We start from the raw sequence: 12,687 nt of genomic DNA on the forward strand, positions 1-12,687 counted from the left end.
GAATATGTCTCGGGGTGGGTTTATTTGGATATATTCTATTTGGAGTTCGCTGGGCATTTATGCTTTGTGTATTTATATTGTGTAGAAAGTTGGGGAAGTTTTCCCCAACAATTTCTTTGAATACTCTTTCTAGACCTTTACCCTTCTCTTCCCCTTCTGGGACACCAATGAGTCTTAAGTTTGGACGTTTCATTTTATCTATCGTATCCCTGAGATCCATTTCAATTTTTTCAATTTTTTTCTCCATTCTTTCTTTTGTTCTTTCATTTTCTGTTCTGTGGACTTCTAGGACACTGAGATGTTGTTCAGCTTCCTCTAGTCTTGTATTGTGAATATCCAGTCTTTTTAATTTGGCCAACAGTTTCTTCTATTTCCATAAGATCTTCTATTTTTTTATTTACTCTTGCAGTGTCTTCTTTATGCTCTTCTAGGGTCTTCTTTATGTCACTTATATCCTGGGCCATGGTCTTCTTGATGTCCTTTAAATCCTTTGCCATGTTTTCATTCCTCGATTGTAGTTCTTTGATTAATGCTGCCAAGTACTGAGTCTCTTCTGATATCTTGATTTGTGTGTTTGGAGTTGGATTCTCCATATCATCTGGTTTTATCATATGCATTAAGATTTTCTGTTGTTTTTGGCCTCTTGGCATTTGTTTTGCTTGATAGGATTCTTTCAAGTTGTAAAAAAAAAGGATATCAATCTAATTTTTCAGAAACACAGTTTGGTGACATACACTTTCTCTAACTAACCAGCAGATGGCATCTGTGAGTCACCTATACCCCTCAAGTCAGTTCTCAACCTTGTTCCCGCTGCGTGTGGGGAAATGATTCTTGTGGGGTTCAGTTGGAGAACTCAGTTTGGGTGTGTTGCTGGAGCCATCCGCCCTGAATGTGGGGCGTGTGTACGTGTGGCCAGGGAGGAAGGACAGCTTTAATATTCAAATCCCACAGGTTCCCGGAGATGCAAGGCTGCCGCAAGAGTCTAAGCCTTCATTTCAGTTCAGCCCCCGACCCTCTCTCTCGCTGTCCCACAAACCACCGGACTTGGTGGAGCGTCCCTGGGTTCTCCGAGCAAGTCCCCCCTCCCAGCCGCGATCCTCCAGGAGCTCAGCCGAGGGAATGCTGTGCTACATCACCAGTGTGCGCCATCCCTCAAGGGAAGCCCTGGGCCGCCGGCCCGTGCAGCAGCACTCTCAGCCTGAAGCAAAGATGGCTGAACGGGGCGTCTCAACCCTCCCCTCCTCGCACAGTTCCTCCTCCCCAGCTCCGGGACAAGTGGCGGGGCTCTGGGCTGTGGGCACAGCCCCTGGCAGGAGTTTATCCAGCCCTCCAGGGAGCCAGCTGCGAGCCACGGGGTTTCTTTCAGCTTCTGGCTCTCCTCTCCATTCCCCTGGCCCCAAGGGTATCTGCAGCGGACTATCCTCCAGGCCAGACACTGAGAGGCCGGTCCAGCCCCTCTTGCTGTGTTTTACTGCGTGGTTCCCACTCCCGCAACTGCAGCCACTCCTGGGCTTTTCCCTTTTTTTTTTTTTTTTTTTTTTAAAGAGCCAGTTGGTCTCCAAATGCCCAGCCCTGACTTCCCCACAACGCCACACGGCTGCGGGTCTTCCAGCCAGCTTACTCACTCATTTCAGAATGCAGACTCCTGGTTTTACCAAGTATACAGCCCCTGTGGAACTAGCAGAACTTGTCCAGCTGGCGCATCACTGTAACCGGTATTCTGGGTCACTTTCTGGTTTTTATCTAGTGTTTTTCATGGAGGTGTTTTTTGCCCTGTCTCACTTAGCCGCCATCTTAGTTTCTCCGAGAAACAGAATCTTAAGGATGAGATTTCTGCCTTGGTTCTGGGGTGTTTGGAATTGATTCTCTCATTTGATTAAATTCAAAGGCACTAATGACTCTATTTCCAACACTCAAAATGGCACTGATAGTCCATGGGGTGAGATATCACCACTAAATAGGGCTACTCAAATGCTTATAAGAAGCAACTCTCTGGGTGACACCTTATCAGAATTTTGCCGAATTAAAGGGTATAATGATGTTGTTGTCCCTGAATACACTGGATACAGTTGTAAAAGAAAGGGATGAGCTCAATACTTCAAATTCCCAACATAAGCACTGCATGAAGGACCTGAAAGTTTCTTTGTGTGCCCTGAAAGAAAATCTTATTTCATGTAGTGACAGACTTGAGATTTCTGAAAACCAGACCCAGAGTTTCATTGTGTGAGTGACTGAATTACAACTTAAACTAAATTCCCAACCTTTGTGGGGTGTCTGCTATTAAAGTGAGGGCAGTGACTGGAAAGGAATAGGATTCTGAAAATTGGAATTGATTGGAAAGGAATGGGATCCTGAAAATTGGAATGGGGACATATGTGTTGATAATGTTGGGGGTGGGGACACTGAAACCCCAGCTTCTGCTGAGTTTTTGCCAGATAAACCTGTAAAGGTCTGCCCTAAGGAATCTGCCATTCAACCTTCCTTTGAAGATATTAACCCTGCTATGCCTGATAAACATGTAACCACCTCTTCAGAGGAAACAGCCCTCACTCCTCTGTCTGAAGAGAGTAATCCTGTTTCACCAGATGAAACTGCAATGGAATCTGTGAGGTAGTTGACTCACAAGACACTTCTAATTCTTTTCCTGACCCACTCCCACCACCCCTCTTTTCTTCCAGACCTGTAACTAGACTGAAGTCCCAACAGGCTCCCACTCCTGCCACCTTACCTTCTCTTTCCCAGCCCACAGCTATAGTCTCTTGGCTATAGGTTCCTTATGATCAGTTGAGTGAGGAAGAGAAGACTTGGGCCTGTTTTACAGATGGGTCTGCATGATATATAGGTACCACTTGAAAGAGGACAGCTGTAGCACTGCAGCCCCTTTCTGGGATACCACTGAAGAACAGTGGTGAAGGGAAATCCTCCCAGTGGGCATAACTTGAAGCAGTGCACCTGGTTGTTCATTTTGCTTGGGAGGAGAAATGGCTGGACGTGTGTTTGTATATTGATTCATGGGCTATTGCCAATGGTTTGGCTGGATAATCAGGGACTTGGAAAGAACTTGATTGGAAAATTAGTGACAAATGTCTGGGCAAGAGGTATGTGGATAGACTTTTCTGAGTGGGCAAAAAAAAATGAAGATATTTGTAGCCCACATGAATGCTTACCATAGGGGGATTTAAGCCGAGGAAGATTTTAATAATCAAGTGGATAAGATGACCCAATCTGTGGATACCAGTCAGCCTCTTTCCCCAGCCACTCCTCTCATTGCCCAATGGGCTCAGGAACAAAATGGCCATGGTGTTAGGGATGAAGGTTATACATGGGATCAGCAACATGGACTTCCACTCACCAAGGCCGACCTGGCTACCGCCACTGCTCAGTGCCCAATCTGCCAGCAGCAGAGACCCACACTCAGTACCTGATGTGGCACCATTCCCTGTGTTGATCAGCCTGCTTATCTGGTGGCAAGTTGATTAAATTGGACCACTTCCATCATGGAAGTGGTGGCATTTTGCTCTGACTGGAATAGACATACACTCTGGATATGGGTTTGCCTTCCCTGCACACAATGCTTGTGCCAAAACTACCATCTGTGGACTTAACGAAATGTCTTATCTACCATCATGATATTCCACACAGCATTGCTTCTGATCAAGGAACCCACTTCACAGCAAATGAAGTGTGGGAATGGGCACATGCTCATGGAACTTACTGGTCTTACCATGTTCCCCATCATCCTGAAGCAACTGGAGTGACAAAACAATGAAATGGCCCTTTGAAGAGTCAATTACAGCACCAACTAGGTGGTAATACCTTGCAGGGCTGGGACAGTGTTCTCCAGGAGGCTGTGTATGTTCTAAATCAGTGTCCACTCTATGGTGCTGTCTCTCTCATAGCTTAGATTCACGGGTCCAGGAATCAAGGGGTGGAAGTGGGAGTGGCAACACTTACCATTCGAAAATAGTGATCCACTAGAAAAATTTTTGCCTCCTGTTCCTGCAACCTTAAGCTCTGCTCGTCTACAGGTTTTAGTTCCAAAAAGAGGCATGCTTTCGCCAACAGACACAATGATTCCACTGAACTGGAAGTTAAGACTGTCACCTGACCACTTTGAGCTCCCCATGCCTCTGAATCAACAGGCAAAGAAGGGAATTACTGTAATGACTTGAGTTATTGATCCTGACTTCCAAGAGGAAGTAGGACTACGACTACACAATGTAGATAAAGAAGAGTTTGCCTGGAATACAGGAGATCCCCTAGGATGTCTCACTACTACCATGCCCTGTGATTAAAGTCAATGGAAAACTGCAACAAACCAATCCAGGCAGGACTACCAATGGCCCAGAAACTTCGGAATGAAGGTTTGAGTCACCCCACCAGGTAAAAAACCATGGCCAGCTGAGGTGCTTACTGAGGGTAAAGGGAACATGGAATGGGTGGTGGAAGAAAGCAGTTACACATACAAGCTATGACCATATGACCAGTTACTGAAACAAGGACTATAATGGTTATGAATATTTCTTCCTTGTTTTGTTATGAAAATGTTTATATATATATATACATAAAGCAAATATCTTTATTTTCTTCCCTTCCTTATCCCCACATCATATGACATAAATTGTATTAGGTTCATTTGTATTTAAGTTTTAGGATATTAAGTTTAAGAGGGAATATTACCGAAGGACTTGCACCCTATCCTGGGGACAGTTAGTGCATTTCTGGTTGTATGCAGGACAGTTAAGTATTTCTAGACAAAAATGACTGTTACTGGTTTTATTTAGAGATTAAGTATGGTTTAAGGAGAAATGTATGGCTGCCAAGTTGACAGAGAGTAGACTGTGATATGTAAGTTCAAGTGTCAACTTGGCCAGGTTATAGTGTCCAGTAGTTTGGTCAAGAAAGCACTGGCCTGATTGTTACTATGAGGACATTTCATGGACTTAAATCATCAGAAGGTGATTGTGTCTGTGGCTGATTGCAATCAACTGAGGAGATTGCCTTCAATAATGAGAGATGTCTAATCCAATCAGTTGAAGGCTTTAAAAGGAGAAGTGATGATTTCAACACTCAGAAGAGAGAATTTCCATCGCTACTTCAGCCAGCCAGCTTGTCCTGGGGAATTCATCAAGGACCTTCATTGGAGTTCCCGGCTTGCACCTGCCCTAAGGAATTTGGACTTGCACATCCCTACAATTGCATAATATTTACTTATATTTCCTGTCAGTTCTGCTTCCTTAAAGACTCCTGACTGATAAAGCCTTCTACACTCAAATCCTTCCAGTAGATTCCTTTGTGGGCTTCCTCCTGGAAGAGACCGTATGCCTCGTAACTGAAGTTAAATCCCAAGCACTAGACTGGGACCCTAAAAGTGCCCTGTCACCCTGGAGGCTTGTTCCACTTTCTGTGGTTTCCCACCATGACCTTTCCCTTCCTGTCACTCAGATTCATATGGGGGAGGAAACAAACTGTCCCCTTGCAGGAAGTGGGGAGGAAAAGCCAGAGCAGCCCATGGCATGCCGGTCTTAATGAGGTTGCACCTTAGGTCCCAACTTGTCATGCCACATACTCTGAGGAAAGCTATGAACATATGGGTCATGACCATTCTTTATACCATTTCCCCTCCTCTGAATTTGAGAGTCATGCAAATGTGGATTGAAGCTTAATATCAGTCCCAGTCACTTACTTTGTCCGCTTTAGTTGCAGAGTTTTTTCCTCCCCACCTCACCCCTGCTCCACTGGACTACATGACATCGTCCCTGTTAAAATGTATGCTCAAAGTAGGGGCCCACCACCTTATTTTACAAAGTGAGGAAACTGAGGCCCAGAGATGTGGAAAGACCTGCCAGTGTCTCACTGAGCTAAGGCCTGAATTCAGGTCTCATAACTCCCCAGGACAACAGCTGTTTCCATGGTGCTCTTCAAACTTTGCCTTTGAATTTACCCTAAGAGCAGAAGAGAGTAAACTTGAACTAAGACAGCAGCCACAAACAGCTGCTTGCCCTGAAATAGCATGTTTTCTCTTCAAAATTCATGAAAAACTAGCATCGAAAACCATAACATAGCTGTGTCTTTTAACCTATGAATAACTTGTAACTATTCACTATCCAGTAAAATCAAAGCCCCAGGGCTTTGCACAGTGTCTACCCCATGGCTTCAGTTCCCCTTGGCACAATGCTGTGTGCCTGTGGGGTACAGGCACCCCTGTGTGGAAATCCATGCATCATTCCACATTGATCCCCGCTCAGGAGCCCCTCTCTGTGGAAGCAGCAATCACCAGACTGCTTGCTCTGTCAACTTGAAGAGTGCCACGAAGCAGTTATGTTTCTGACTGTCAGAAAAAGTCATTTGAGAATCATTCCAACTGCATTTCCTGAACTCCTCTGGGCTTAGTACTGTGCTAGTTGACTTGGGTCTAAACATGGCAAGGACATGACCTTCCCTGAGAGGAGCAGGCAGGCTATTTAGGGATAACACAAGTTTTAGGAAGACTCATAATATATTTTAATGAGCTGGAGAGATGGTGATGCTCAGGAAATAACCCTTAATCAGAGATGGGGGATAGTGATGCCACCTGCCTCAACAGGGAAGGACAGGAGGAGGAGGGCACAGCAGTAAGGAGCTGGGAGCGGTACTGTCACACTGGAACATACACCCTGTGCAGTGTGAGAAGGCTGCTTTCAGCCCCTTCCAGAGGACCTTGTTCAAGCCCCTCATTTTGCAAGTGTGCAAACTGTGGCCCAGAGAAGGTGAATATCTTGCTCAAGGTGACCCAGCTGGTTGGTCTCTTGAGACTGCCACACAAAGTTAAACCAGCATCAAGTGGCTTGCCAGGTGAGCAACCTAAAAGAGAGATTAACTTAGGGGGTGTCCCATGGGGCTGGAATAGTGGCTCTTAACCTGCCTGGACCCCTGTTCCTCATGGCAACACTCAGCGCAGTGTTGCTAAGAGAATTAAATGAGACCCAGTACGTACATTAAGCTTATGTACAGGGCCTGACATTAGGAAGTGCTCACAAATGGGAGCTATTTTTGTTGCTGTCACTGTGGTTAGACACTGGCTGGAATCAGTTATCTCACACTGATCATATTAAAGCCCGCTGAGAAATCTTTTGCAGATCTCTGAGATTTATGGTTAGAGTGGTGGTTTTGAACATCAGGGTGCATTAAAATCCTCTGGGGAACTGGCTAAACCTTAGATTCCAGGCCCAGCCCCTCCCAGTTCTGATTCTGATTCGGGAGATTTTTTTTTTTTTATAACTCAGATGAGTTGGAGCAGGTGGTGCAAAGACCACTCAAAAAGATGCTGCCTTGGGCCAGGAGCCCTTCTTACACTGGCTGTGCCGAAAGCACTGTTCTCTTCCTGCTTCATTTGCTTTTCTTTAAAAAAAAAAGTTGTTTTAAGTTATATATGCTTTTAAGAAACAATCAAAGGTAAAGGCGGCGGCGGCGGCGGAAGGAGGCGCGGACATGCAGCGGGTGGCTGCCTCCTAGCCCCGAGCTCTCGCCGCTGCCTAGGGCGCCCCGGAGTCTCCGTGGAGGCGCGCCCGCTGCGGCTCCGGGGACCCGTGGGGCCTGGCGAGGCCGGCGCCGCGTGGATGGCTGTGCTTCCGCGGCCCGCGCTCGCTCTCCTGCCCCTCCTCCTCCTGGCGGCGGCTCTCAGGGGCCAGGAGGAGGCCCAGACCACCGACTGGAGGGCCACGCTTAAGACCATCCGGAACGGCGTTCACAAGATAGACTCGTACCTGAACGCCGCCTTGGACCTCCTTGGAGGCCAGGACGGGCTCTGCCAGTACAAGTGCAGTGACGAATCTAAGCCTTTCCCACGTTATGGTTATAAACCCTCCCCACCAAAAGGATGTGGTTCTCCGCTGTTTGGTGTTCACCTTAACATTGGTATCCCCTTCCTGACCAAGTGCTGCAACCAACAGGATAGGTGCTACGAGACCTGTGGCAAAAGCAAGAATGACTGCGATGAGGAGTTCCAGTATTGCCTCTCCAAGATCTGCCGAGATGTGCAGAAAACATTAGGGCTAGCTCAGCATGTTCAGGCATGTGGAACAACAGTGGAGCTCTTGTTTGACAGCGTTATACATTTAGGCTGAAATCATACCTGGACAGCCAAAGAGCTGCATGCAGGTGTCATTATGAAGAAAAAACTGATCTCTAAAGAAGATGCTGACAGCTGGGAACAGCAGGTGGGGACAGGAAAACATAACCTTGGACTGAGAACTAATGTTTTTACAGCATAAAGCTGCCTTGTTTTGTGAAAGGATTATTTTAAGAACTTACAAGACTTTATGTTTTGACATTAAAACCTCAAGCTAAAAAAAAAATAATAAAGTGGGGGAGTGAAGGGGATATCATGGTATCTTCCTTGGTAACGCTGCGTTAGATGCCAGATTGTCTCGACCCATCCCAGAAAGACGTGTGTGTTAAGAAAGACTTTTTGAAAAGAGAGAGCCTGCCACTCAGTAATTGCAACTACATTTACAAAAAAGGAGGTCAAATGTAAAAGTCCATTATAAGATATGTTCAACATTATCAACATTATATTATTTAGAAATATGGGGAAATCCTCCCTTTGATATTTGTTTAATGTGAAATTTTAAAATATTTACACATTTATTAATTCAGCCTGGGAAGAGCTGACTTAATTTTTCTCTATTTTAATTGCACATAATAAGCTATTTCTTTATAACTGTTTAGCATATGACTGTGTCTTGTTTGTATTAATGACAGGACTAGCTACATGGACAGGATTTCATGTGTGTTTCTCTTGTAAACTTGGAACCAGCAGCTGGCAGCCTCTTAGGGAGCAAAACCAGGGCATTTATGTATTATATAATATGCATAGAAGAGGATGTGGACAAGATTCAGAAGTACAACCACTCCCATTTTATGAATATGGCAGATATTATTTTGCTATAATCTTTGCCAAAACTGGATAAAAGATTTAATGAGACAAGTGAAAAGTTGTTTAACGTAATACACTTTAGAACCCTACATACTGTTACGTTTGTTGTTTATTCCCTAACATTTGTTCCAGATTCTGGGACATTTTTAAAATATCCCGTAGTGTTTTAGCAAAAATTATTCTAGATGATGTTGTTATTTTAATTTTTATCTGTGGAAAAGGGATGGCTACAAAAGGCCAAGAAGCAAAGAACTACCTTTAAAAATAAATCTATTTACTTTGACAATTAAAAGACTATTAAAATAAAAAAAAAAAGAAACAGTCAAAGAGTACAGAAGCTTTTAAAGTGGAAGGAACTCCTCTTCCTTGCTTAATTCCACATTCCCATGCCCCAAAGGTAATCACTGTGAACTGTTCTTTTCCCAGAAATTTTCTGTGCCCATACAAGCATAGCCATTAATGTAGCTTTCCCCCCAAAACACCATAAATAGGATCGCACAATAGGGCAGGGGTTAGGAAACTTTTCTGTAATGTGTCAAAGCATAAACATTTCCAGCTCTGGGGACCACATATAGTGTCTGCCCCACCTACTCAGCAACACCTTTACAGCAGGAAGCAGCCACAGGTGGGAAGTAGATGGGCGTGGCCGTGTTCCAATGGCCGTGGTTGGCTTTAGAGTCCTGCTATAGCATACCCCAACGCACATTTTGAACATTTTCCCCACATCTGCCCATGCTTAGTCTAACTCTATCATTGCTGCATGGTATGGATGGTATATTTAGTCATTCCTTTATTGGACATTTAGTTTTTTTTTACAAGGTTTTGCTATTATAAACAAAGCTGTCATGTACTGTATGCTTGGTTGACTCTTCTGTGGAATGAGTTCTTAAGAATAGAATTGCTGAGTCAAAGGTTAAGTATGAATTAAAACTCAGATATTGCTCAATTGCTCTCAGGCTTCTTTTATAATTCAGATTGCCACATGACCTGGTTCTCGTTGCTTAATCTTATTTCTGGCAAGTATTTTCTGTTATTTTAAAGGTTCTGTAATAACTAAGGAAAAGATCCCAAAGACCAACAGAGGCATTAATGAACTAATGTGGCAACTGATTCAACATTTTAACTCTTAAATAAATACTTTTCCACTTGAAGCAATTTGCACAGAATTCTTGTCAATGTAAAAGCAAATTCACTCCCACCCAGAGACTCACAGAAAGCAGTAGGTGCAGGTTTTTCCAAATGTAAGAACATTATGTGCAAAAGCACAATTTCAGCCCTTGCAGAGCAAATACGCTTAGCAGATAGGAAATAATTGCTATTAGAGTTGCAGCTTGTGCAGGTGAGGGCTCAGTGACGAAAATGAATTTGAGTTCTCAGTCAGACTCTTTACACAACTGGGCCAATGCTTCAGGTTTCCTTATCAGAACAAATGTGTTGATCACACACTGTTGTTGAGATTACAACCATGAACAAGCAGCATTTATTACACCTGCTAGGATACCGGCACTGAGCAAGGCCCTTCACATACATCCTCTCGTTTAATTATCAAGCCAACCCTGTGAGGATGGTACTATTGCCATCTTACTGATGGGAAATCTAAAGCTGACATGGAGTAAATAACTTGCCCAGGATTAGATAGTCAGATCTGTTTGATTTCCAAGCCCAGGGGAAAAATACAGTCAAATGCTATGCTGAAAACTGGCAAAAAGCCTTACAGAAAATGACATGTCAGTGTAAGAGGAACAAAATATGTATATCCCATGACTCTGCAATTTACCCCTGGAAATTTATCCTTAGAAAATAATTCAGAGAAAAAAGCCATGCCCCAAAATAACAAAGATGTAAAACATTAGAAACAACAGAGCTTAACAAAAGGGGTATGACTAAATAAATAAGAGGACATCAGTTTGATGGATAAGTCCCAGTTAATGACTGAAGCCAGAGAAATAATGTAAAATAGCAGAAAAAGCACTGATCTCAAAGTCAGGTGACCTGGGTATGGGTCCTGCCTGCACCACATACTATCCAAGTGACTGTGGGCAAGTTACATAGGTTCTCTGAATCTTTTTCTCATTTATAAAACAAAACAAAAAACAAGAAAGAGAGTACTTATCTGTGTATTAAATGAGATAATATGTCAAAGTATCTGGCATTCCTACTAAATGCTGTTTCCTTTATTCTAAGGGAAGCTGTTGATGAGAACTGGGGCAGATTGTATTTCCAGGAATGGTCGTAACATTATGTCCTAGCCCACATGCTGTTCTTGCAATGTGACTTTGATACTCCTCCCATCAAGGGGTGGGGTCTGTGTTCTCTTCCTTGAATTGGGAGTGGCTTATAACAATGGCAGAAGTGATGCTGTGTAAGTTCCAAGGCTAAGTCATTAAAGGTGATACAGCTTCCATCTGGTTCACTTGGGACACTAGTTTTTAGAACCCAGCCATCGTGTTGTGGGGAAACCCAAGAAGCCACATGGAAAACGCACACCCAGGTGTTCTGGCCAACAGCCACAGCTGAGGTCACAGTCAACAGCCAGTGAGTGAGCTTCTGACAATTCCAGGCCCTTGTGGCGTTACCTCCAGCCTTCAGGTCTTCCCGGCTTGAGGCCATGGACATTGTGGAGCAGAGAGAAGCCATCGCAACTATACCCTTTCTGAATTCCCAATGCACAGAATCCCTGATCATAATCAAACAGTGGTGGTTTTATACCATGAAGTTTGGGATGGTTTATTATGCAGCAATAACTGAAACAAATAAAAAATAATAAATAAAAGCAGAACAAAGATGGAATCCAAGAGCATTTCTTTGGCCCAGCCTCTAAAAGCAAAATTTCTCAAACTCCAGTCTGTCTCACCCAGGTTGGAAGGTTTCTGGGGGGATAGCCCTTCCAGCTGCAGTGTGATAACCTCCCTTTGCTCAGTCTGGGTCCCATGCTGAGGCCAAAATATGTGACAGCTCTCGGCATTTAATAGAGTCAACGGGACGCAGCCCCCAATTAGGATAGTCTGCTCCTGTTCCCAGCCTTGACCACCTGGCTCTCCTCTGCAGCAGCCGATAGGCACGCAACAGACTCACCCATCCACAGGGCAGGGATGCTTTCTATTCTTGTTTTCTCACAGAAACGACAATGATTTACTTTTTATTCTGTCTCTCTTGGGCCCCTTCCCCTGAACTTTGGATAGGAATCCAGGGAAAATGGGCAAGGAGACAATATTGAGACTAAAAGGACATGCAGTCCTCAAAACCTTTGCTCCCCCTTGGCAATCGATTGTCCGTGTACAAACGTGTACCACTTGATTCCGAGGGCATGTGCACACCATGTAAATGCTTTAGCACACGGGAACACAAAAGAGGGGCTATGTCTGTCGTATCTACTCTCACATGTGTAGGGCCCAGTAATACCTGCCACACGCTGGCCGGTCATTTAAGATTTGGTGAATAAATGAATATTCAAAAGTTAAAGTATTTCTGTTGTTGATGGGAGTACAGTCCGGTTCAAAAAATTCCCCTTAATGCTGTTGTTTTAGAATAAAAATGAAGAAATCTCATTTTGATTATCTAACTGCTTCCTTGACATGTACTGTTAGAATCCCTAATAGACACCTGAAATCCATCATGTCCTAAAGGAACTATTGATTTGCCCTCTAAACCCACTCCTTTAAAGTATTTCCCTCCTCAATACATGACACCATCATCTATTCAGTTGTTCAGACCAAAAGTCTAAGAGTTGTTGAAACCTCTTTTCCTCACCCCCCACCTCCAACTCATCT

At 44.1% G+C, this 12,687-nt stretch overlaps 1 protein-coding gene across 1 annotated transcript; it reads left to right on the plus strand.

Annotated features, from left to right (window-relative positions):
• Positions 1–7,484: 7,484 nt before the first annotated feature.
• On the plus strand, positions 7,485–8,105 carry LOC119510914 (group XIIA secretory phospholipase A2-like). The gene has a single exon (XM_037805342.1). It carries the CDS (start codon positions 7,599–7,601, stop codon positions 8,103–8,105), a length of 507 nt encoding a protein of 168 aa, XP_037661270.1. The 5' UTR covers positions 7,485–7,598.
• Positions 8,106–12,687: the final 4,582 nt, after the last annotated feature.

The sequence above is a fragment of the Choloepus didactylus genome, chromosome 15 (assembly GCF_015220235.1).
Source record: "Choloepus didactylus isolate mChoDid1 chromosome 15, mChoDid1.pri, whole genome shotgun sequence".
Classification (NCBI taxonomy): domain Eukaryota; kingdom Metazoa; phylum Chordata; class Mammalia; order Pilosa; family Megalonychidae; genus Choloepus; species Choloepus didactylus.

Coding starts and splice junctions, on each gene's coding strand:
- LOC119510914 (XM_037805342.1), top strand. CDS start 7,599: ATGGCTGTGCTTCCGCGGCCCGCGCTCGCTCTCCTGCCCCTCCTCCTC.